Source organism: Sceloporus occidentalis, unplaced genomic scaffold, assembly GCF_023333645.1.
Source record: "Sceloporus occidentalis isolate IW3139 unplaced genomic scaffold, rSceOcc1.0.p SCAF_199, whole genome shotgun sequence".
Taxonomy (NCBI): domain Eukaryota; kingdom Metazoa; phylum Chordata; class Lepidosauria; order Squamata; family Phrynosomatidae; genus Sceloporus; species Sceloporus occidentalis.
In genome coordinates, this window is record NW_028317179.1 from 240,454 (window position 1) to 267,421 (window position 26,968).

The 26,968-nt window shown below is 40.5% G+C and overlaps 1 protein-coding gene across 1 annotated transcript in view; it reads right to left on the minus strand.

Moving 5' to 3' along the window:
- LOC149278148 (dynein axonemal heavy chain 6-like) overlaps nt 1-26,968 on the minus strand; it is a 102,260-nt gene that overhangs the window by 38,342 nt on the left and 36,950 nt on the right. The window contains 22 exon segments of the mRNA XM_089502265.1: nt 1,400-1,558; nt 4,819-4,935; nt 5,128-5,357; nt 6,105-6,225; nt 6,304-6,556; nt 7,767-7,984; nt 10,377-10,624; nt 10,799-10,893; nt 11,796-11,885; nt 13,329-13,471; nt 15,886-15,967; nt 16,775-16,961; nt 18,350-18,418; nt 19,279-19,424; nt 20,775-20,828; nt 21,543-21,774; nt 23,047-23,297; nt 23,780-23,867; nt 24,344-24,418; nt 24,502-24,620; nt 24,720-24,824; nt 25,469-25,640. Coding sequence (XP_089358391.1) covers nt 1,400-1,558; nt 4,819-4,935; nt 5,128-5,357; nt 6,105-6,225; nt 6,304-6,556; nt 7,767-7,984; nt 10,377-10,624; nt 10,799-10,893; nt 11,796-11,885; nt 13,329-13,471; nt 15,886-15,967; nt 16,775-16,961; nt 18,350-18,418; nt 19,279-19,424; nt 20,775-20,828; nt 21,543-21,774; nt 23,047-23,297; nt 23,780-23,867; nt 24,344-24,418; nt 24,502-24,620; nt 24,720-24,824; nt 25,469-25,640 — 3,254 coding nt within the window.

Consider the following 26,968-nt stretch of genomic DNA (forward strand, 5'->3'; position numbering starts at 1 on the left):
CTTCAGGGTGTCTTCGGCTTATAAGAGTCTATTCACTAAATATTCAATGTCCTGAACCACTAGGTAGCCTCAAAATAGCCAGCCTTACAATCACCAAGGTAATGGGGGCTTATTCACTAATCAGTGCGTTGTGCGTCGGTTGCGATATGATTAAAAAGAGCCTCGTTGTATACATGAATTATGCATTATAGGGGTTTATTCACTAAAGGGAATGTTGCGTTTCAGTTCTTGGAATTTACTATTCATTCTGAGAGTCCATCGCCAATAAGCTTCTGCTGCAGGAAGAGCTTGGTTACCCTGTATAATGTATAGTTAAATAAGTGATATTTCTTCCAAGCCTTCTTATACATTGAGTGATGCTTTATACAGGGCCAGCTTGGCCCTTCCTTTTTCATCTAAATAATACCCACTGTTTAGTTAATAACCACCATAAAAATGGTAGTGATCTGCACCCGGTAATTGAGTGCATTGGGGCTGAGGCTGGCTTCCAACAGCAACTTTCCAAAATATTTCAGGATGATGGGGATGGAAACAATATCAACTCTTGAGATAACTTCAGTTGGTCGGTCGACATGAATAAGGGGCTCCAACTCAACAATATCATCTCAAGTCCCCCCGGAGGAGGCGAACTGACCAGGGACTTCTCAACTTCTTAATATATCAACTGATGAACTCATGTAACAGCCCAGATGACCACCGCGACAGCCAACTCATCCATGTCTACTGCTCATAACCCAACTGGCAAACAGACACCAAGTGCAACCCAAAGGCATCTGACAGCAACTCTTACAGAGTCTTAGAGAAGATGAACATTTCTGATTTGGTTTCGCCATACAAAACCAGTGCAATACAATCGCTACATTAATTCATTGTAACAGTTGATAACCGAAGTCTATGGGTAACTTAATCGGACTTATGGCCACTTATTGGGGTAGAGGTTGGCCTGCGTTCCATTTCCAAGTCAATGAGCCACATGGTAAGATTGATGATTCCTTGAGTATCTCGGTCTCCTTGTGATCTTTCTCCTTGATGCCAATAGGCAGCGTATAAATCTGTACCGCGGAGCCTTTGATATCACAGAACCCTAAAAATGTTGGATCATGTAGACTGGATATATCTGTCTACGAGCCAAGATACCATGCGCTATGATTTATAGGGGTGTCTCATGCGGAAAGACGGGGATGAAAAGGGCAAAATTACGATAGAAATGTATAAGTGATTCTGGGTCAAAACAAAGAAAAAGTGCCCAAACCAGCCACATAAAGTATCTTTTAGTCCTGGTTTATAAATACGGTGTTACAATGTGGCAAGTATAATATCACCCATCGCAGAACGCCTATGGATCTTATGTCTAGTTACTAAGCGCTGGGGAAATGTGACGCCTAAAACGGTTCCTCACCTGCGATGAGCACCGGGTGGTTATTCGTAAGCAGCAGGCTGGTTAGAAAAGAATACTTCACGCTGTCCGCGGTGGGAATGAACTCCGGGAGTGCCGGACCTTGGCTGCGATCGCGTGGAATCCCGCCTGGCGCACCGTGTTCCGAGAACAACAGCGTCTCTGAACAGATGAGAAAATGAACAGAATTCATCTAACAATGCGTTAGTTGTGGGTGTTTATCCGATGGGAACCTTTAGCTGACCCGAGGTTCTCTCCCTTCTCCTCCCCACCATTACAAAGGCTGCCTGAACCAATCAAGCACAATCAGCAACTTAACAATAGAAGATTTGAATTGAAAACTTAGCGGGGAGGAATTATCATGCAGATCCTCAGAAAAAGAATTTAAGATACGGCGGGTTTTTATATATTGCTGATTTTTTATATGAATGGAACCTTAAAATGTAGCATTCGAGAAAAGTGATAGACGCATCTGAAGGTCTATGGACTCTGTTCACCAAAGCTTGAGTAGAAGCAAGTTGGCAGTCAAGGTGATGCCAACATTTATGGAGGAACTTATGGATTCATTAATACCATCTCAACTGCCAACATTACCAGATCAACCCAACCCAACATAATGTATCAACCCAATCAGACTCCCGCAGCCCAGCATGGTCAGCGTGGACCCCAGTGATTAGATCCGGTATCTACTAACATGTCTTCCTCTCTCTATATCCTGCTCCAAATCTGTATTGAAATCTCTCTCCATTTCAAAGACCCATGAACTAAATTTTGAGACGTATCGGAATTCCAAATGGCATTTTCTCACAACTAGAAAAAAAAACAACAACAACATTCCGTATGCTGTCAGAACGCATTCACCGAGACAGCATTCATGGCTTCGTCGTACGGAAGACCACTGCGCTCGCACTAAAATAACACAAATGCTATATCTTAATATATTCTACTAAATACTTTTATATCTTTAATGCTAAAGATGGATTTTGCAATACATTTACATATCATTTCCTTAACCCTTTGCAGAGCCAGGGAATGCTTTGAAGAGTGCATTTTTAGCAGGTTCTGAATATGTTATTATTATTATTTTTATTATTAGCATTATTATTGTTGTTATTATTATTAATCATATTATTGACATTATTTTTAGCATTATTATCATTGTTATTATTATTATTAAGAATAATAACATTAACATTATTATTATCATTATTATTATTAATAATAATATTATTAACATTATTATTAGCATTTTTATTATTGTCTTGGCAGGAAGAGAATGAGTTTGGGCCATTACTAAAATGAAGCGAACGCTGAAACCGGATCTGAACCCCATTCGGCTTGGGAAAATGTGAGATCACGGATGTTATTCCAATTAGCGATGGAAAGAGGTATAGTGTCCCAAAATAAATAAGACGGGCACAGTTCCAGCATGTGGAATATGTAGATTAATAAATAAGACGCCTAGACATGAGATTATGGATACTAGTAGTTTCTGATAGAAGCCTCTTTAAATGGTTAAATATTTTCGCATCTCGTTACTGCTTTTTTCTTGCGTTGTGTTGCGATGCTTCTTTTTGAATTTTTTTTGTGAATGTTATTCATTATTTAAAGATTAGCAATTATTGCAGACTTCTCATTAGACAAATTTTAAACGTATACCCATAAAATAATTTATTGTACGGATATGGCAAAAAAAATTAAAATGAAGCGAACACAGATGTCGGCGGCGCGTTTCATCGTAGGCTGTCACAGATGACAGTCATGCGAGCTGACATTTTGAAAGCTGTAGTATTCCAAGTTGGAAGAAAGATGTCTGAGTCTAAGATCTCGTCTGCCATTTGAAATCACATTAAGGAGGACAGCTCCATTGTGCAGATCGAGCCCCTGCCTTTCTTACTGTCCCCATAATGCATCGTCTTCCACAATGGATTTAATCGGCGTCCGGTCAGCCAAGCCGATTTATATAGATCCTGACACTATGTGAATGTGCGGGACGGTTAACTCTTTAAATAAAATATATACTTCAACTGGGCGATCAAGAAGAGAAAAATGACATCAAGTCCATCAAGTTCCACCATTCTACAAACCCATATTAGTTGATCGAGAAGGCAAAAAAAAAACCCCCATTGAGACAGTGATGTCATCGCGAAGGAGAAAAAGTGCCTTCAGACTTCAACATAACCTTACTTTTACTCGTGCTAACCCTGCACACATTTCATATAGAGAAAAAACATTTTGGACAATTTTTAGACTGGGCTAGCGATGACAAGGCAGCACCGGCACTTTAAGGCCGGCAGCCGCCTGATGACATAATCAAGGAAGACGGCTGGATATGCGCGTCCGCACACTGTTTTTATGATCACGTAGCGCGTGGCCGGGTATATCCAGCTGGTGGCCGCTCAGTGTAGAGGCCGATCTGCCACTGGAGTATAGGGCGCTGTCAGCCACCGGCACGTTGGGCATTTGCCAGTTGGGAAGTAAATTACAAGGAGGGTGACTGATGGAGGATGAGAACAAATGAGGGTAACATTAAGTGGGGGAGAGAAGTGGCTGAAATAAAGATGGCTGTGAGAGAAAACAAATGACTAGGAGGAGACAGAGAGGAAAGTAGTTGCAGTGACGAGTTACTGCTCTCCACAACGTGGAATCCAAAAATACTCCTCCATATTCTGTCACATCTGATGATGATCTGTGCTGTATCAGCCCGAGGAAATCCCGTCGGCCACGGAATATATACTGCAAGACGCTGCGAAAGCCTCTGTCCCCGTAAATCCACGCAGGGAGTCGCTGATCCATGCAAACGCACGGCTTCTGCAGGACACACAACACCCTGCATGCAGTCGCATTAAACCGGTACTAATGGGAATGCTTCTTTGGGGCAAAAAGGGTCAGATGCCCAAACTTCAGAGAGGGCTGCGCTCAACATACCCTGCGACACCATCGCGTACGTAAGGAAGATGCAGATTGCCGAAAAGACTTTGGGCAAAAACATGACTTCACACAAGAGCCACATGATGTCATCAGCCGCAAATTGCATCCAATGTCCCATACGGAAGCCGCATATTGCAGAAAATGGTGGCCTTTCTTTTAGGCAATAACCAGCTTCGCGCATAGGGCGTCTGATGTCATCGGAAGATGTCACCGCTCTCGTTTGGGCTGTGATCCGCTCTCACCGGCACTTAATCTTATGGTTTTTGTCTCCTGCTGATATATAAAATTCTACGCAAGGATTCAAAAAGCCAGCATCTCTTTATAATATATAAAAACAGGGGTTTTTTGCTTTCATTTCGCTCCGAAAAGATGGATTTCAGACCCAGGAATTCTCGCAGAATAAAATTAAAGCCGACGTCCGGCATCTTTGGAAAAATCTCAAAGCCTGACATTGACCCCTGCAGGGTTTCAGCATCACGCGCGTTTATTACCTTTCCGAATTAAAGAGTCCGTGGCGGGGATTAAATTCTCCCAAAGCACAAAGTTTCCAGTTTGCAGATCGACAAAATAGCTGAAGATTGAATTTTCGCCCAAAGGCATCTGAACTCCTGGAAAGATAGAAGGAAACGCGTGGAGCTTACTAATGAAACACAATAAGAGGGTGACGCAGGGTGCAAACGGGGACAGAAATAATCAGTTTAGATATAACTAGTATGAGAATAACAGATTATAACCTAAAATTCAAGTCAATTAAAGGTGCTGTGCCACTTAGCCAAAACGATGATCGCTGACGGACTTACCATCGGCCTGATCGCCCTCAAACAAGTCGTGGACAAAGCTGCTGAAGTCGTAAGTTATGTTGACTAAGGACTCATCCTTGGCCTTCAGTCCGATGAGTAAATCCCCCTCTTGTTCATCCTCTCTTCTTAAGACGCCTCCAAATGCCCACGTGAATGCGAATACGTAGAGCTTTCCTAGGAGTGAGGTCAGTCGATCCGGATGTTTTTCCAGGAACCATCTTGAGTCCTCCCTAGAAGTAAAGTTCCGTTACGTTCCCAAAGTCTTGTACCCCCCCCTCCCGTTCTCGTCCCACCAGGGTCCGCTTTAAGGGCCGTTGGGGAGTGAGCAGCTTCAGATACCAGTAGGACCGAAATAAACGTGAAAAATGGAAATTAAATAGCTGAAACAAATTAAAATGGGAAACAAAATATTGGGCTAATGGAGAAAAAAGAGAAGGGCAGGAAAACGAAAATTTTGGCTTCTACACCATCTAAGGGGACAACTCTCAGCAGTAACCTATGCCACTCACTCAAAAGGTTAAAGGTTATATTCCTGAAGGTGCAGGGGTATATCACTACGTACCCGGCTTCACAAGCTAGTACAATGACTGCTCGTGTGGCCCCCACCTGCCAAGATTGGCCCTCAAGGAGCCACTTATTGTGTTTTTCATAAAAGTTATTAAATTGCTGTCACGTTTTTCGTCTCCAGCTTGTCGGGGGTTACAACTTTAATAACAGGAAAAAAAATGGGGCACAACAGATGAGATAAAGGATTCTTACCTGATGTCAAATTATATGTTTTTAATAAATAAAAAAAGAAACACACAAGCTTGTTGCACGGCGACAAACTTTGTATACATCATGATTGCTTAAGTATTGGCTCATGTTCATTTACCATTTTGTCTTATTGTTTTACTGCTCGGATTGCATTTATTTTCATTATTAAAGTTTTAAAAAATCCAGATAATTCGGGTTAAATAAAGAGTTTTCTTGCTAACCTCTTTTTCAGGCTCTCGCTCACACTTGGAGTATATGCTCTTGCACTTGCGGCTCGATGCTCGGCTTCAGAGTATGGAATGTTTGGAGATGCGCAATGTTCTACGGTGAGATCCTCATTATCTGTAATATATTTAAGGTGTTGGGATAATGATAATTTAGATCGCACGTATCAGAATGTGTAAAGCTGCACCGGCTTACCGTGTCCGAAGCCGCCGTTTGTGCTCATGAAGTCAATGAAAGCGTTCAGAATTTTGCAGAGGTTCATCACGATCCCGATGTCCTGCACAGGGAATGGCAGACTTGTCTTGCGCTTGCGGATGAACTCGAATCCTTCTTCCGCACTCCTTTCCAGTAAGCTGTCCAGGTACTGCACACCCCGCGCTGGTACTTTGGAAGATACCTGAGCCATCCAGGTCTTAGCGAAGGGCTTCCACCCCAGATCAACTGGATCCTGCACACACAAACATGTATATATATATATATATATATATATATATATATATATACATACACATACATACAGTACATACAGTATATATATATATATACATACACATACACACAGTACATACAGTATATATATATATATATACATACACATACATACAGTACATACAGTATATATATATATATACATACACATACACACAGTACATACAGTATATATATATATATACATACACATACACACAGTACATACAGTATATATATATATATATATATATACATACACATACATACAGTACATACAGTATATATATATATATACATACACATACACACAGTACATACAGTATATATATATATATATACATACACATACACACAGTACATACAGTATATATATACACATACACACAGTACAGACAGTATATATATATATATATATATATATATATATACATACACATACATACAGTACATACAGTATAATTATACACATGATTTTTTACATTTTTTATTTAGAGACCCAAGGTGTTTTGGAAAGAGAGCATGCAACCCATGATTCCTCTCCTCTCCTCCTGTTCCTCTCCTCGCCTCCTATCCCTCTTATCATCACCTTATCTACTTTCCCTCTCCTTCCCTTCCTGCTCCTCTCCTCCCCTCCTGTCCCTTTCCTCCTCTGCTGTTCCTCTCCTCCACTCCTGCTCCTCTCCTCCCCTCCTGTCCCTTTCCTCCTCTGCTGTTCCTCTCCTCCACTCCTGCTCCTCTCCTCCCCTCCTGTCCCTTTCCTCCTCTGCTGTTCCTCTCCTCCTCTGCTGTTCCTCTCCTCCACTCCTGCACCTCTCCTCCCCTCCTGTTCCTCTCCTCTGCTCCCGTTCCTCTCCACACTGTGTTAAGTTTCATTTGGTTCCACATTTACCACTTAGGCAAAAGCTCCTCCTAATTATGAAGTTTTTGCCTCCGCATGACTCCCTCTCCTTTTCTTGTACCCTACAAATGTAGCTTTACCCCAATGACGCCTGAAACTGCATCAGCGACTTGTAGCTTGCCCTGCCAATTATTTAGCCGGTCGGGCTTTGGAGCGAGTGCTATATCAGCAGGTGCACTATGGCTGACACTTCCCATGGTGACATTGCTCTTATATTATATATATATATATATATATATATATATATATTACCGATCAGCCTTGCCGTGTTTATTACCATGTCTCTTACCATATACACCATGGCACATCTGCTGACGGTGGCAGGGCTCGCCTGCGACAAGCTGTCGACCTCAAATATCATTCTCATTGTGTGCGGTAGTCGGATCCGCTGACCGTTGGCCAGACAGAGCGTTCTTGTATCATCTAGAACCGTGTTTAGGTTTTCTACCCATGCTGTGTCAACGGGACCATCCAAAATGACCCAGTACCAGTCAGGAGGGCTCTCATCTGAACAATCATGAAGTTATGTCTTAGTAGTCTTATAATACAATACTGTCCGTGTAATAACATAAGCCCATTTCTACAGGACATGGAATTCGACGGCAGAGAAGAACCGTTCCACCCTTTTAGTCTGTTTTTGGTGGAGGAGCATGGGTCGTTACTAGCCACTGGCCACCAAACTAGGGAGTTTTTTGCTTATTAAGTTAGAATTATCCCACTCCTTGTTCTGAATTAAAATATGTTAGACCCCCAAGGAATAAAAAAAATGTTTAAATGCTCACATTAAATAATTATTCGGAGAACATATATTATTATTTGCACCAACAGAGTAATAAATCCTAGCTTACCATTCCTCACCATTCCTTCTTTATAAAGTGCCAGAAAATACCCAAAGCCTCAATTCAATCATTTTAGTGAACTGTGGGGGGTTATATTACTGTATACAGCGCTGGGGGTTATATTACTGTATACAGCGCTGGGGGTTATATTACTGTATACAGCGCTGGGGGTTATATTACTGTATACAGCGCTGGGGGTTATATTACTGTATACAGCGCTGGGGGTTATATTACTGTATACAGCGCTGGGGGGTTATATTACTGTATACAGCGCTGGGGGTTATATTACTGTATACAGCGCTGGGGGGTTATATTACTGTATACAGCGCTGGGGGTTATATTACTGTATACAGCGCTGGGGGGTTATATTACTGTATACAGCGCTGGGGGGTTATATTACTGTATACAGAGCTGGGGGTTATATTACTGTATACAGCGCTTGGGGGTTATATTACTGTATACAGCGCTGGGGTTATATTACTGTATACAGCGCTGGGGGTTATATTACTGTATACAGTGCTGGGGGGTTATATTACTGTATACAGAGCTGGGGGGTTATATTACTGTATACAGCACTGGGGGTTATATTACTGTATATAGCACTGGGGGGTTATATTACTGTATACAGCGCTGGGGGTTATATTACTGTATACAGTGCTGGGGGTTATATTACTGTATACAGCGCTGGAGGTTATATTACTGTATACAGCGCTGGGGGTTATATTACTGTATACAGTGCTGGGGGGTTATATTACTGTATACAGCGCTGGGGGGTTTATTACTGTATACAGCGCTGGGGGTTATATTTCTGTATACAGCGCGGGGGGTTATATTACTGTATACAGCGCTGGGGGGTTATATTACTGTATACAGCACTGGGGGTTTTATTACTGTATACAGCGCTGGGGGTTATATTTCTGTATACAGCGCGGGGGGTTATATTACTGTATACAGCGCTGGGGGTTATATTACTGTATACAGCGCTGGGGGGTTATATTACTGTATACAGTGCTGGGGGTTATATTACTGTATACAGCGCTGGAGGTTATATTACTGTATACAGCGCTGGGGGTTATATTACTGTATACAGTGCTGGGGGGTTATATTACTGTATACAGCGCTGGGGGGTTTATTACTGTATACAGCGCTGGGGGTTATATTTCTGTATACAGCGCGGGGGGTTATATTACTGTATACAGCGCTGGGGGGTTATATTACTGTATACAGCACTGGGGGTTTTATTACTGTATACAGCGCTGGGGGTTATATTTCTGTATACAGCGCGGGGGGTTATATTACTGTATACAGCGCTGGGGGTTATTACTGTATACAGCGCTGGGGGTTATATTTCTGTATACAGCGCGGGGGGTTATATTACTGTATACAGCGCTGGGGGGTTATATTACTTTATACAGCACTGGGGGGTTATATTACTATATACAGAGCTGGGGCGGTTATAGTATCGTGAGCCGACCCCGGAGACAGCATACATTGTATGTAGTTTGCGTCTGGTTCGGGGCAGACTTACTTTTAAAGTGATGTGATACAGAATCTTCTTTCGTTCTTGTGTTGGTACGTCTGGAATCTTCAGTTAATTTCTCCAAATTGTCTTTGCTAGCAGACTGTTGAATGTACAAACAATACAAGTGTGACTACAATTATTTTTCGCACACAACATTGCTGTCGCTTTCTTCTACAGGATTTGTGCAACTGCTGGAAGTCCCACTTGGTGTTCAGCAATATCCCCCGAATAGCGTTATCCGGCAGGCATGAGCAGGTCATGTTTGTGGGCAATTACGGGACCAGATGTGGCACATTCTTTGGCTCAAAAGGAAGAGACAGCTGCCCCATGATTTGGCTCTACCTAAAGGCCTTGCCTGTTCTAAATCATTAACAAAAAGAAACCACAGTTACAAGTTATCCACATAGTTACCTTCTACCGTGCATAAGTATTCTAAGAATCAGCTACTTTTTTCGTGAAGATGTAACAATGTAGCTATTACACGTGAGACTGGAAAGCCCATTAGAGAATTTTCTCTTTGAAATAAGATCCTCCACACCAAGGATGGAGCTGTGACCTCTCTTGGATACCTGTAAACTCTCCTTGGTGCAGTCCTTGGATGCCTCCTGAGCAAAGGTTCTGACGGCTGATGCCAGGAGCCCGTCCGACCACTCCATGGTGTTGGGGTTGATATCGCCATACAGTTCTCCCAGAGTCACGCACTTTGGATTGATGATGAAGGTTTCCACCTTTCCTTTCTTAGACATGTTCTTCAAAAAAAAATATGGAGAAGTATCAAAAATTTGGCTGACCATTACCTGCCCCGTCATCACACAAGTAGATTAGGTGTATAAGTATTACACATATAAAAAATACAAAGCCCTTGAATATAATCTTGGGTGCAACTTAGTCCTGGTCATACATTTATTAATTAAAGAAAAAATGGTAATAATTACAAATGGAGCGGTGCTTCCGTTGGACATTGAAGGCAAGTGTATCAACGCTTTCTCCAAAATCCTTCTGACAGCCGTCTTTCCTCCTCCGGTGGGGCCAACCAACATGAGACCATGACGAGCCTAAAATTCATGAGTAGATGACGTGAGATCAGCTGAGAATTCCTGTTTTAAGAACATATTTAGCTCTGTATGGGTTATGTGATATGTTATCTTCTATGGAGGTCTATGAAAATAGTACGTGCATTTCAGACGGTCTGTTCACTGAATCTGCTGGTGTGTTTCTTCAGACGTTCCAGAGGATTTGGGCAAGGAAGCGCCGTGCAGTAAGATCACGTTATGGATCCGAAGGCTACATCCCTTGTTTTGGGCTCTATCTTCTATCACAGTACGAACCCGTAAATGAGACAAAGGTTCTCTTCCATTCCACTTTGATCAGAAGAATCGAGATCAGTTTAAGAAAGATCCTAGGCTATCTCCAGCCCTATGAATGTCACTTCAAGGTAAGTTCCTATTACCCAGCCAGGTTTAGTATGCTTGTAAGTTAATGCTATTCCCTTATGGATAGCACACAGACCTGGACCGGCCGTCTGGCACCCTGGGCAAATACCGGCTGGCCACTGGCGGACAGCACTCCATACTCACCCGATCTGATGCCCCTGTGGGAGATCAGTTGCTGCAGTGAGCGGCCACCAGCTGGATATGCCCGGCCGTACACTACGTGGGCATAAAAACATAACGACTGACCGCACATATCCAGCCGGCGGCAGTACTTATGTCATCAGGCGGCTGCTGGCCTTAAATCACCGGTCCTGCCCTGATAGCGCATGTCACAGGACATGGATTGTAGGAGAACAGTCCATTCGGGAAGCCGATCATAAAAAGCGTTCTCATTTAATACTAATTCCACGCGGCGCCTCTACCAGCTCGATGTTGTGCAGAGCTCTTGGTGCAGAAAGGGTTAATTCCCAACGCATTTCGCACAAAAACCATTAAACAGAGCAGGCTGTAAGTTCAGAACTTACCCCGATCTGATTATAGAGCTGTATGACCTTCTGCCGCTGACTCTCCCAGGGCTGCAAGCCTAATTCACGCGTGGCTAAGGATATTGCTTTCTAGGAGAGAGAGAAAAAAACACTAAAAACACTAAAAAAAAACCTTAAGGAGGACGATCCTGTAAATGCTTACGCTTGTAAATCCAGCTTCACCTGAAACTCTATTAATGAGGCCGGGGGAACCAATTAGAGGGAAAAAACTGCAAGATATTTAAATAAAGCCGTGTTCCATTTTGTTACAAAATCACATTCTGTCCCCCGCAGGTAGAATAAAAGCAGAATGTAAGATAAATGGTAATATTACATATTCTTTTATATATCTAGTGGTAATGTCCGACGGAAAACAGCCACAGGAGCTTCTCTGCTTCGGATTACAAGAAATTATGGTTGAAGATGTTTTTTTTTTCTTTTTAAAATATGCTATTTGTGTGAAGGATAAGAAAACGTAACATTTTGATAACAAAGAGATCTGGAAGATAGTAATAAAAGCCTTTCCTTTCAGGTCCATTCAGAGATCAATCATCCCCGATATTTGAAGGGCAATTATAATTTGATGCGTCTCTCTTTCTAGGCATGAACTGCTCTTACAGTTACCCTGCCCCTCCCCCCAAAAAAGCTTGACTACTAAATAGTGCATCAAAAATTGCCAATTTTTAACGCTAACATTTTAATAAATCAAAACGAAACCTAAAGGTCCAAGCCTTAATCAGCCGTAGGTCTCGTCTTAGATTCAGGAGCGGTATGCCTTGCTGTATTAATGTCTACCACTTCTGCCAGGAGATTGTTCCACTTATCTAGTGCCTTTTGGCACAACATGCAGTGATCTAACCCTCTTCCCGTTTACCATTGTTTGCACCAATTAAAAACCATGCTATTACGTTTTAAAATTCCGTGAAATTCACATTTAATCGGCAAGAGGAGGTCAGCTGCACGTTGGGATACATTGTCTATTTCAAAGCTCCTTGATTACTGTCTAGTTTATTTTGGATGACAGAGGAGCTTTATATGTTGTTTGTCTGGAATGTGGATCCATGTCCTGGTATTTTTATGATTTATTATTTTTTTATTTATTACGTACTTACATATTCGGCAGCGCTGTACAATTTAAATATGGAGTGCTTAACAAATACATGGTAGCATTTGATGGCAGATCGGCCCCATTCGGCCCTCGTCTAGTCGCTTGTTTTTCCTGCTGTAAAGACTCAAACCTTAATCAGTCCTTGGGCTCGTCAGGCTAGAATGGTGCTTAAGGGCTTACTCCCAAACATTTCGGGTGTCCATATAAGGATAAAAGTTTTGGTGGGTGTGGCTGGAGGCGGGTAAAGGGTGGGGCTGCAGGAAGACCTCCAGCGATTTTATGGGGGAAGGGACTTCATTAGCATTGCCATAAAGCATCAACAGATAAAGGAAGTGTATTTGGATAAACTGTGATACAACCAGGTGTGACCATCACTTTAATAGCCAAATCAATCACCAAAACCCAGTCAATGCCCCAAACGTTACCTCTAATCTCCGGGTGTTTGTTTTTTCACTTGTTATTCCAGGAAACAGATCGGCCATAATGTTTTCAAAAAGCGGGACATCTTCAGCCAAAAATTTAGGCAAGTTTGCTTCTTTTAAGGCATTCATTATTACAAGTGACTCTTCTGTGGGGGTCAGCCTCACACCAGTTTGTCTGAAAGTAAAGAGAAAGGAGATATTGTATTCACTGTGTTTCCACATGAGATACCAAGTGGAAGTTCCCAGAAAACAAAACTTCCTCAGGAGGTAACCCTAGAAATATAAAGAGACAATAAAGGCTGCGCAGAAAGATAATAAACGGAAGTTTTACTTCTTTATACTGCTTAAAATAACAGCCCAGAACCCCCTAGGAACAGTGCCAGAGGCTTTACTAAATCAGGTGGTCAGTTGAAGTTTAACTTGATTGACCATACTCAACTCAGTCAGGGCCGGTCCTAAACCAAAGAGCACCCCTGCCAAGAAGCCCCCCATGAGTACACTCCATGTTCTGCTTTATACTTTATTGTGGGCACCGATCTCTTGTGCTTGTTCTCCACACAGCGTGGAGACTTCTATTTTACCCCTGTCAGGAAGCAGGCAGACTTTTGGGCAGTTTCTGAGATGACTGTCGGCGCCCCCTTGGTCCAGGAACTCCAGGCTGCTGCCTGACATGTCTGGCACTAAGATTGGCTGTGAACTTTAGACACCCTCGCATCCTAACACTAACAAGGCAATCAACTTTTCTGCTAATATAAAGGTGGTTGGCAGAGACATCCCAGTGCACACAACTTTACATTTTGCGAGTTGCAGACGAGGTCATGTGAGTTGACACACTCAAAATGTTGCTAGAAAAAAATGAAAGAAGTAAAATATATATTTAAATAATAATGTGTTTTTAAGAAAAGACAACCTGCTAACCAAGTGGGTATAGGGTAATAATATAATTACCATCGAGGGCTTTGGACCCACCTCCTTTCATTCCCCATCTTGTTCTCATTGGGAGATATTAAAATGATTCACTGGGAAGTATGGATCCTACCATACTTCCTAATCTTCCTATACACTCATTCAGTCTCCTGTGGGATGGGTGGGTTACAATTTCATAAAACCTCCTTGGGGTAAAGAGGCAACCTATGTTCCCCACCTCAATTTCATGTCCATTCAGATGGGGAGGCTAAAGCACAATTTAACTTTTCAGAGAGGCAAGAAGCCCACCCATACAGCTTTCCCTTCTTCCATCTCCCGTCCCCTTGGATGGAAGAGTTAAGGTGGATCAATCATTTTTGGCCCCAGGAAACGGGCCATTTCAAATATAAAATAAGAAAAGATCCCCTACAAGAACAAGGTGTATAGAAACTGAATCCTAACCGCGCCATACGTGTATATAAACTGTACTTCAATTCAAGCCAACAAAGGATGCAGTTCTTCTTCTAACCACCTGGGGGCACTGATGGAAGGGAGTATATAACTGTGCTCTTGCGCAGCGCTCTCTGCCTTTATCAGACATAAATATATATTTATGATCTTCCTTGGGCCTTTTTCTTTACGTTTTATTTTTTAACTGGATTTCTTTAAGGCTGAAAATTAGGATCAATGGTCTCCTGTCTATCCAAAAAGGTTAATTTTGCTTAAACCCTAACGTCCCCCCATCCTAAAGGACACAGGATGAAATTATGTTATTATTACCCACTATTCCACTGCATACTGTGTGGGGGAAGACATGTTTTATTAAGTTATTCAGTTTATTATACAAAATTACTATTTTTTTAATATTGTTTTTTAATGGTACATAAACGAGGATGTAGAGGGTGTTAAGTCGCCTGTTCCTGGAGTTCTAACTCACATTTGCAACTCAAGTTTTAGTGAATATACCTCACTTAGTTTGTTAAAAATATATCCATCTTCAAACTCCAAATGATAGGCTTAAAAAAAACATATAACATCTAAAAAAAATATGTTTTCTTAATAAATGCCTGGTTTAAGTTCAAAGCAGAAAAAATAAAGTTTGGACGAATTCAGCATTTCTATCCATTAAAAAAGGTGAAGTGATATTTAGTGAAGTCTATATTGCAAGCACATCGCAAAAAATACTTAGTGATACAAAATGACAAAGCCGATAAAATTCCCTTCTGAGTTAATCCTTAAAGTTGGTTTTCGGGATTTGGAGGTTATTTTAGGCAGTGCCGTACACACTCTCCACATTAATCATTTGCTGCCTTTGCACATTTCGGTTTTAGTGCGGTATCAGCTTATGTTTCACCCTAACTCTAAAAACCTGTATCAAAAAGTGCTAAAATAAAGGAAGAATAGGGTATCTTGTCTTCTCCTTTCTCATGCAAGTGTTAGGTGCAAGGACCCCTTCATGGTGCCCACAAGGACTATTTCTATTGCTGACCATAGGCGCAAAATTCTATAGTTCCACATGGGTCGGAGTAAAAAGTAAATATATTTAGGTTGGATCTGTAGGGTATTGGGTTCCAGTTATTAAATTTTTAATCAGTGAAATGCAATATTGGGAATTCTGACAGCTCCGGTCTAAAGGGAAACATCTCCCATACACACCTGGATCCAAATTCTTGCTTCTTCTTCCCAGCCATTACTAAAACCGTCTTTATGGCTCTCATTCCAAAATCATAATGTTTCTGCAAAATGTAAGATAGATTTAGTTTGCCATAAGCAACACAATCGTGTTCCCTGTATCTATTTTAATGTCTACCAATGTTCCATGGAACTCATCGTGCCAGGAAGAACCAAAGCCAGGAACAGATTTTATAAAAAGAGTCAACCAAAGAAAATAAATATACGATTTGCCTCTAAGTGCCAGACCACAAGTCAAGCCAAACAAGTAAACATTTCTCAGTCTTCTTCACATCGGTTTTATCCTCTTTGCTACCTGTGCAGGTATGAAGAACCACAATTAGGACAACTGCATGCTGGGCTGACCTTTTTAAAGGGCAAAATTGGGACCAGGAGTGAAGTCACCTTGAGAAACCGCAGAGCTTACCCCTTCTCTCACATCAATGGGTGGCGCTACAAAAGCCAAGTTGTTCAGGACCCCACAGCCGACTAGGGCTGGCCCTGACTGCAATGCAGGCTTTGTCGTGCTTGGCACTCACATCAAATTACGAGCCAAGTCAGACAATTCGACAGCTGATTCAAGTCTTAACCAACCTGACAGGTTAACCTCACCTGACTCTTGCTCCTTTGCAAAATAAGCTGTAAAGAGTTATTTATAGAGAACAATTTGGGGGTACCGTTTAAAAGGTGTCTTTATAAGTGGATAGTTTCTGTTCATTGGACCAATGCCGATGGTTGCAACGTCAATAACACCAGGTGCAAACAATAAGAGAAATGTTTTCTCAAATCCAGATCATCTTTAATGCAGTATTGGTTAATTTAAGACTTGTAGGTGATTGTAATTATTCGGTAATGGGTCCTTGAAGGTGTACCTGCTGGGAGAGCTGTTTGCTGGCCAGCTGATACAGATTAACCAGTTTTCCAGACAGCGACTTTGCAGCCTTGAAACCTTCCGAGAAGAGCATGATTTCTGCAATGAGCTGGTAGTCCGGAACCATCATCGCGACAGGTCTAAACAGTGACTTCAGGTTATCCGGAAGCTCAACACGACCTTCATATCTATAGAGAAGACAGAAAAAAATCTCTTTAAAATGCTGGTTTATATATATATATATATATGCGTACCTTTATTTTTCGCCGTTATAACGGAGAATGGTGTGTTACAGCTGTAATAGGTATCATCAAATGTACTTGAGGAAATAGAATGAGAAATGTAAAACACAATGAAATATGAAGCAGGATAGACTTGTTTAAAAAACGTTATAAGTTTTCGAAAGAACGTTCAATCTATATGTAAAATATCCCGAGGAATATGGATTGTAATTTAGCCACGATGATTTATCTGACAGGACACAGTTTGGGCAAAGTAATAAAAATGGCTAGCATTCCCTATTTTCTATATTGTAATGTTAATGTTAGGCTCATACTTACAAAAAGGAGGTGCTAAATATAGCAAAAATTCTGTTGGTTTCCATGGAAATTGCTCCAGGTTTAAACATTTGACACAGAAGAGTATTTTACAGATGTACCCAGATATTAGAGAAATTCCTTGAATTTGATGCCCTTCATAACTGGGAAGGTCCCAGAGATGTTTCCCGAGTGCGCTACCCAATCTGCTGTTCCTCATGGGCGGTACAGGGCTGAGTAGGGAAGGGGGACAACAACAGGCAGGGGTGGGACTAGCCCCAAATGAACAGAGAGTGGAAAACTCGGTTCATAAATTGTTTTGTAGACCAAATTTCCCAACATCCCAACTGGATGCTCATGTTGAGTTTCATTAAAAAGGCAAAAATTTCATGAAAACAGCTAAATGCGTGTTCTGATTGTAGCAATCACTATGGAAACCCTTGGAATGTTCACATTTACCATAGAAACCAACTGAATAATCCAACAGTAGGCACATTCCATTGGTTGCCATGGTAAGAAGTCTACTTTTTAAAAGTTGCACTTTTCTAATATCACCACTGATTGAATCAGGAGAGACCTCAAACTTTATAACTTTCTGGTGGCCCACTTTTCCAGTAAGACGTGACCTAATAGAAAAGTTTTTTTTGAGTCTAGACCCAAACATTATGATAATGTCATCAGACAGAAAGAGCACAGGCTTAGAATTGCATTTCATTAAAAGTCAGTCACTAAATATCTAGTGAGAAACTCCTAAAATACGGCAGGATTCCACCAATCCAGAGTGAAAGTCCTACGCGCTTATATTTTTTTACTCACTCTTCTACTTAAAATATCTGTCACTCACGAATGTAGTTTTGATCTAAACATCTGACCTGAATGGTAAAAATAATGAAAGCGTCATGGAAAAGAATATTCCGCTTTACCCAAGGGATAATGGTACACTAGTCATTAGAGCAGAATTTCAAATCCATAATGCATAATTTATTTTGAGAAGCATTTATAATTCTCTATGGCAGGAGATTATATTCTCCAGCGCTTACCCCGGATTCATGGTAATAAAGACTCCGCAAGACGTATTCAGACGGATTTCTCTTCCTTCAAATACAAACCTGCGGAAAGCAATGTTTTCAGTAAATTTCATATAAAATAAGTAAAAATTGTTGTAGATGGAGCCAGGTTTGCTGGTCCTAGGATCCAAGTGCAAGATAATTTGAGAGGCTGTTTTTATAAATAATGTATAGTTTATAATTGATATAAAAAATTTACTGTATTTTATTAGATTTTTTTTTAGAAATTTCTACACCATAGGGATCTCTCTCCAAACTAGGAAACTCTGATGATCCTCTTTTAGTTTTTACTATGGGTTTTTTTTTTTACATATTATTTCTGTTTTTGTTAATGATTTACTTATTTATTTTTTTTCTAACTTTTTATTAATGAATTATTAATATGAAAATTATTTCTTTCTGTTCTTCTTGAAACTAAAGGGAACCCATTATGAAGTCATGATGCTATCACTGGAGTTTTTTTATAATAATAATAAAATAATAATAAATTAATAAAATAATAATAATAAAGTAATAATAATAAAATAATAATAATTATTATTATTATTATTATTAATATTATTATGACAATATTGAACAGACAATTTAAAATGACAATAACATTAAAACACTTTAAGACATAATAGAGAAGAGGGCCCTGTTCTTTCGAACTTACAATCTGTTATTTTCCGGCTGATGGGCAGCCGACACCAGTAAAGAAAACAAGCTTATTTTTAAACTAAATGTACTTGTTTTATGGATACCTGGCAAAACACATAGGCCTGTCCATTAAATAATGTTATAAGCCTTGTATAAATATGATAAAGTCCTCCCTTATTCAGACTAATATTATATATATATAAAAAACACACGAAAGAGTCTTTTTTGTGAAATTCTACATTTAATTCAATGTATATGTCTACCTCATGGCTTGACTGTCCTTAGCTGCTTTAATTGCGTGGATCTGTGATGCGGTTACTGAAAGAACTTCCATATCAATCCGGTTAAATTCATCAAAGCAACACCAGGCTCCCGACTGAGCTATTCCCGAGAAAAACTGGCCCATCATCTTAAATGACAAAATAAAAAAATAAAAAAATAGTTTCCAGTTACACTGATTAAAAATTAAAAAATATAATATAATTAAATCCTGCCATTCCAAAAGCTGTGAAATTGACAGTTCCTCTTTTAATTAATAATCAAACTTTAATAACTAATTCATTCCAAGTTCAATGTCTGATACCTGATGATACAGACAGTCTAGTTCGGAACTGGGGCAGGACTCGTCACATTAAAGTATAAAATGACAAATGTATTTATATATTATGAACGATGTGATAAGATATTGGAGAATGTATGATATTATTCTCCCAACTAGACGCAGAATGAAGAAATTCTTCCAGACACCCCTTCTGGGGATGTCGGCATCGGCACGATAAAGTTTCTTAAAACCTACAAAATTCCCTGCAGGAAGCTTTTTTTTTCTCTAAAACGTCTCTTACTAATGCAAGTTTTACGGAACGTATAACATTATTAGTGTGACGGCCGCACGGCGAGCAAAATCCATTCGGACAAACGTTTCCTTTCCTTTTTTGGCACGGTTTTTCCGTTTCAACCCAAAGTTGGGTGCAATATTTTCAACAGGCTCTCCGCAGTACTCTGGGGTCTCAGATTATAAATATTATATAATATTATAAATATTTATCTCGAAATATATATCTTTTTTGATTGACCTCTACTAAGAGGGATTATTTTTGCTCCACTGAGCATGTTGTGCGGTGTTGGTTCTTGTACTGAGAAACGAATAAGCGAGTATTTTGAGATTTCCCTTCTTGTTCTCGGAGGTTCGTACGAATGCAAGAATTAGGCAAAATTAGTTAAAAGTGAAGTTTGTACGAATCTGAATGCAGAAGTCTAATGGCCACCAGGCGGTTTGGAGATGATGAAAAGTAAGGGATCATTCGTAAAACTAGAATATGAATTATATTACAAAAGCTGATTGATCTGATCAGATTCAATCAAAGGAGGGAAGAGAATCACATGAATGGTGAGAAGCGGACCCTGATATCTGGAAATGTTACGGATCTGTGCCCACTCCTACTGATTGCCCACAGAGCTGACGCTCCAGCAGCTGCGTAGGTGGAAATCCAACTCAGCAATGGAGTTCATTCACAGCTAACGTCATAATGAGCAATGGGCTGTCTTACTTACGTAAGGTTTGCTCGATTATTATCTTAAGCCTTTGAGTATTATCTTAAGCGTCACTTACAACAGGATCCCAACGAGAAACATGGAGCGAGTACTGCTAACATTACTTTAATATTATAATTAGAATGATTAATTATGGTTTGTTGAATCATTGTCTTTAGGGGTTAATGTCCTTAGTTTAATATATACGTATATTGCAATGTTACATTACCTTGTAATCCAAGCCTTCTGAACAATTAAAAACGACACACTGTTTCCCTAAAGCCTGCAATATAAAATATAAAATATAAATAAGGTCACTGCATTCTATTAAAAAACAAAATCAGTGCATTTATCATATAATTATAAAGTGGATGTGAGTGATAAAAAAATTATTTATTCTTTATTCTTTATTTCAGGATTAAATATGTCTGCATAGAAAAATATATATTTTTTTTATCCAACACATTAAACCTCTTTTCTTTGCAGTTCTAATGCTTAATGGGACCTCCTGCAGGCATCTACTGGTCTGTACTGGTTGCCATGGTTTACATATCCCTACGATACATTTTGAATTAGTATATAATGTTTCCTTTTCTTATTCTATTTGTCTTTTTGTAGCTTTACTTTATAACGTAATATCTTTGATTGGGTTTGATTGGAGAAACTAAATGAAGCCAGGTGGAGATGAGATGTTTCCACACAATGTTCTAATATGGAACAAATAAGAAAAACAAGAAGAAACATTTGGAATGTCCTTGTTACAAACGTCTGATGGGCGAAATACTGTTGTCAATTTGACTAGTAACCTTTACTGCAGACTCATATTTTTAAGGGAACTTTTTTGGTGATCTCCCCCTCCTGCTTCTTATCGGAATATGGAAGGGAACACGGACACGTTAAGAGACATGGCATAGGGGCAGGTCCTATAGGGGAATGGAAAGAACCAAGTACCGCTTTCCCCACCTGGGGATGGTAGTGACATCGGCTGGTGGTTCACCTTGGCTAGATCTTTGACGGTTTCCGTTTTCCCCGTACCAGCAGGTCCTGCCGGGGATCCTCCGAGATGTAGGTCAAGAGCGGCGGTCAGAGTCAACCAGCAGCGGTCGGTGAGAGGCGTAATAACCAGGCGCGAGGAACAGCCCAAATACTCATAGCCGTAGAAGAACGAGGCACGTCCTTGGCGTACGTAGCACGAGTTATTGTGCTCGTTCCACTCGTACCGGAGCCGTCTGAAACACATCAGCTCCATCATTTTAATATACGTGAAGTTCTACCAGCATTTGTGTAGCACGACTAGATTAACCCTTTAACCCCTTCAGTCCCCTATGGATGTACCGGTACGTCCAAAAAACGCATTCCCAAGAATCCCCTATGGACGTACCAGTACGTCCTGCCCGTCTTGCAGGGGCAGGGAGACATCCCTGCCGCTACACGGGAGACCAGGCTGTCATTTTCATTTTAAGTCATGTGTTTAACCCTTTAAGTGCACTGACCACATCCTTTTTTGGCAGTAATAATGGGATTCCAGGTCCAGCTCCCTTAGCGAACCTTTGGAATGCCTTCTATGAGCTAAAGTTATGTTACAAACGATGAATTTGACATTAGAGGCGTGCAAACTAGATTATTAGAATTTACTGAAAATAAGATGCAAATAATATGCCAACGAGGCACACGCATGCCAATTTGTATTCACCTCCCGATAACCAATAATGTAAAATTCAAACATTTAAATGGAAACATTATGCCTAGAAAGAAAATGAAAGATCATTCTGATTTGTTTATTATGGAATTACCTGCAAGCTAATGGTCATTAATGTATTTTCTGTACATATACGTAGGTGTTTAGATTAGCGAGAATCTTTTATTTTTATTATTTATTTAATACAGTTTAATTACGCTATTTAAATTGTATTTTGATAGGAAGGAAACAACCAAGTGACTTGTTGTAAGGCAAGTAGAAAAAAAGGTATAATAAAGATAAAATGTTTTTTTTTTATATTTAATATTATTTGTCAAACCCAGCGGAAACGGGAAGATTGATCGGGTAAAAGGGTAGATTTTTAGATGTGGACTGGACCTGTAGGTAATTATTACACCAGATTCTGTCCAATATGGCTAAAAGTGGCATGGTGGGAATCCACTGCATTCGAGGATCGAGGGCGCCTATGGATACGTAAGGTGACAACGTCAGCCAGGAAAAATATAATTTTCACATATCGCTGACCCGCACATGTAAAGTGTTGCCCCCTGCAGTATGTGGGATGTATAACAGAGTAATTGATTCCTTCCCGTGAGTTAATACCTCTCACGTACTACAGGGGGCAGCACTTTACATGTGTGGATCACCAACGAGTAAAGTATATAAGTGTCCTGGCCAATGGCCAATGTTTTCACACTAATTGGCAGTAATATTAGCTGGAATAATATATACTTGAAAAGCTATCCCCTCCATATAATACACTATACGGCATCACGGGGTGGAACAGCCAGAGCAACTCTACCTTATCCATTCAAAGTCTTCTGGATCAAAGACTTTCTTCTTCAGTACTTCCTCTAGAACATCCCGGCAGTGCACATACAGGGTGAGTAAGGCTTCTACGGTGGTCTTCTGGTGGAGGAGAGGGATGTCCGCTGCCATCTCGGCCAGCTCCCCCAGCTGGTTCACCATGTCAGCATGAACATTGCGTAATGCTTTCTCTGGCTCGGCGCGGCCAAAGCCTCTTACACAGTTTTTGTTGAACATTATTTGACTCTGAACGAAAACAAATAAATAGCATTTAATTACAAAATAATTTGTATTTTTTAATATTTAATCTTCAAAAATGTCCATATGCAGGCCAGGCTCACGCCTCTCTAATGTAAGAACTACATTTAATGACTACACATCAAGTAAATATTTAGATTAGTGTGCGTGCGTATGAAGGGGTTAAAATGTTGTATGTGTTTTATATAGGGTGGTGGATAATAGGAATAGCTGTCGAGCAGATGTGATGCCCGTGATAGATATGCCCCCATACAAATGCCACCTAAAATATAACTCTTGCAGTATCCACATGCAACATTCCATGGATAGGAAAGCCAAACACTAGCTTGTTCCTTGAGTGTAAGTCCATGGCGCTTTGAAGTGAGTGAGCATGATAAATATATAGGATGTAATAAGGTCTCAGCAGAAGTCCACATGTTTTATATAACATGTACTATCAGACTTAGAATATGTTCTGTCCCTCCACTTACCACAACAAGGACAACTTGACCTGGGTGACCGAGAACCCATTTCTTGAATTCCAACTGACCCCATTCTGCGACTCCAATTTTTACAAGTCTGGGGGGGAAAAAAAAGTCTTTCAAAATCTTTTTTTAACTGAGTAATCGGGTAGAAATTGTATAAATCTATTGGGGCTAAACTGACCTTCCTGCATGGAATATCTTTTATAACATGGGGCTCTTTTTAGTAGAAGATGTGTTTGGCCTGGATTCATTTTGGGGATTTGTTGTTAATAGAATGTCAGCTGTTGAGTTGCAATGAACCCCGCATTTAGTGAATACATTCCACTTTATTATGAGAACACACAACACTTTGCCGGAAAATCCGAGGCCATTTTGGAGTCAAGAAGGAATTTTCCCTTTTTTAAGGCATGATTGGAAATCGCTTCAATGTGTGTTTTTTTCCCTTCTTCTGGGTCGACAGTAGAGTAGAACCTGGTGGAGTTGTGTCTTTTTTCAGCCTAGGATACTATGTTACTGTGTTACACATACAGATGTCTGAAAGAGTCTTACAAGCCAGGAAAGGCCACCTACCTTTTCACCATGTCAAACATGTTGCTCTCCACGTTGCCCAACCATTGCTCTACTGGACCTCTTATCCGAACATTCCTGCAACAGAGACCCGCCGAGTAATTATACATTTCGCACAGAGCTACGGCTCGTTCTAATGAGACAGCTTGAATGAAATATACTTAGGCATGGGAATTTTCTCTCCTTCCGCAGATGAAATCAACACCACCTCTGGGGGGCTTTTTAGAGGGTATTCAATATCTAGATGGCATATATTCTCAAAACACTTCACCAGGTGGGGCTAGGACACAAAAAAAAAGGAAGAAAAAGACAACATGGGTTTAACGCAATGGTCCCCAGCTGAGTGTGTCGAGTGTTTGTCGGACACGAAAGATGTTACCTGGACAACGTTGGGGTTCTTGCTTTCGGCCAAAATGGAAAGAAGTTCGTCGTTGCTGAGAAAGTAAAACCTTGGGAAAACCTTGCGCTTAATTTCAAGAAAGTCCTGCCAAGCGAGAGAGAAACTCATTGTCATTTATCTGTTCCAATGAGAAGATTCCAAAGTATAAAAAACACAATGGTGGCCGGTATTTAAAGAGCCTTCATCATCTCCATTACTGATTGTTACAATGTAGCTGCGAGGACACTTAAGAACAAATCCTCCCCAACTCCCCATCTAGAAGGAAAAGCGTGCCCACAAAATAGAGGAAGACCTTAAAGGATCTTTTTTTTTTTTTTAAATGTATTTTTGCCGATACCGGCACCCATTTCTGTTAGGAAACCTTCATGTCACCTGCATGGAGACAATAGTTTTGAGTTAATATTTGAGTTGATGCCCACAACCAGCTATACACTTTTATTTAGTCTACTTCTACAAAGTTATCAAGATTCCTATTGAATTATTTAAGGGAATCCATCCAACATTAAGGATTCTTACACTTCCTTCTACAACGGTGTAGACTTTTAAGTACCTGACATATGAGTGACCTCAGAGAGAAGTCCTCATCATGAATGAATTTCCATTTTGAATAATCGAGTCAAGGGGTTGACAGAAGTGTAGAATTAAAATGGAAAACAGGCAAGAATGAGTCAACTTGGAAGGAGATGACAATGTTGGGAGCAGAAATCTCGTCCAATCAGAACTTTTACCTCCAGGCATTTTAGAATCTTCTCCAAATGAGCGTTGTTGTTCTGTAGAACTTCCAGGACGCCCGGAGCGGTGGCTGCTCTAAGAGCATTTGGGCGCTCCATGGTACGGCTCATTATCTCTTTCCAAGAACTATCTACTTGGGAGAACAGCTTTGCTTCGGCCGGGAGTTGCCTGTCGACAGGATGCAATCGTTAAGTTACAGAAACAAAGACACGTAGAATTTCACAGCTCATAAGAAGCGTTTGGCCCACATTTTCTTTGTAAAAACATCAAACCTTATTTGGTCTTTGATCTTCTCTTAATATTTTTATATATATTTTCTTAGAAGCTCTCAATTTTTTCATTGGTCCTATGTTGCTCTCATTAAGGGATGGTGAGTAAGCTGCTGATCTGTCCAACCAGCACTTGGTTATTTAGAATAATTAGAATACACGTATTGTACATTAAAATAATGTAGAATAATGTATTGTATATAGCATACAGTATATAGTATTATAATGTGGCAGGGTTTTCCTGTGCATATACCCCTCCTAACAACCACTTTTATAAATATACCCCTACCTGGGATCTTCCCAAAATGGACCCCTGGAGCTCTCCGTCTCCTTATAGAAGACAGAAAGGGGGTGGGGTCAAATTAAGGGGTGGGGCTATAAGGAAAAAGATAGCTGTGACTTCTGAAGGCCACGGGTGAAATCCAGAGAGGCAGGTATACATCTATAAATGGTGCTACTTCACATGGAGCATCAAGTTATGACATCATACATTACATCACATTTATTTAGAACGTGCCAGGAGATTCTGTACCACTGCTACAATCAGTGGGATAATTCAAAGTCACGGACATTAACAAACTGGGGCAAAAGGAGAAGAGGGGCTGCTCTTGTGAGCTTACAATCTAGTCGGTGGTTGAGGGGTAACAGTAGGAGAGGACGGCTTGGATGGGGATGAGTTGGTCGGGTTAGGATGACCGGTTGAGGTTGTTGGTCGTTCAGACGGCTTGATTAGGATGATGGCTGAGAGTGTTAGGAAGAAAGCTGGGCTGTCAGAGAGCTTTTAAAAGTAGCATACGAGGGAGAAAGTCTGATGGAACGGGGAAGGGAATTCCAGAGAAGGGGTGCAGCTCGGGGCACATCCTCAATACGGGAGCGAGAAGAGGTAATGATGGTAGAACCGAGACAAAGGTCGCAGAGGGCGGTTAGGGGTATATAAGGGGGTACAAAGTAGTCAAGGGCTCTGTAGGTCAGGAGCAGCTTTCATAATTTGAGCTGTGGCTATGATGACCCAAACCAAGTAGTGTACATATCCTTCCAACGTGTGAGAAGTTTGGCCCATATGGGCATCCTGAAAGTCCACAGTGGTGGTGGTGGGGTTGTTGTTTTTTTGTAGAATTTCATGCTTTCAGTTTTCCTCAAACATTAAAAAAAGAAGTGAATTACATCACCTATAAAATTGAGATTTATAGCAAACACTATATAGAATTATATCACAGAAATCTTTAA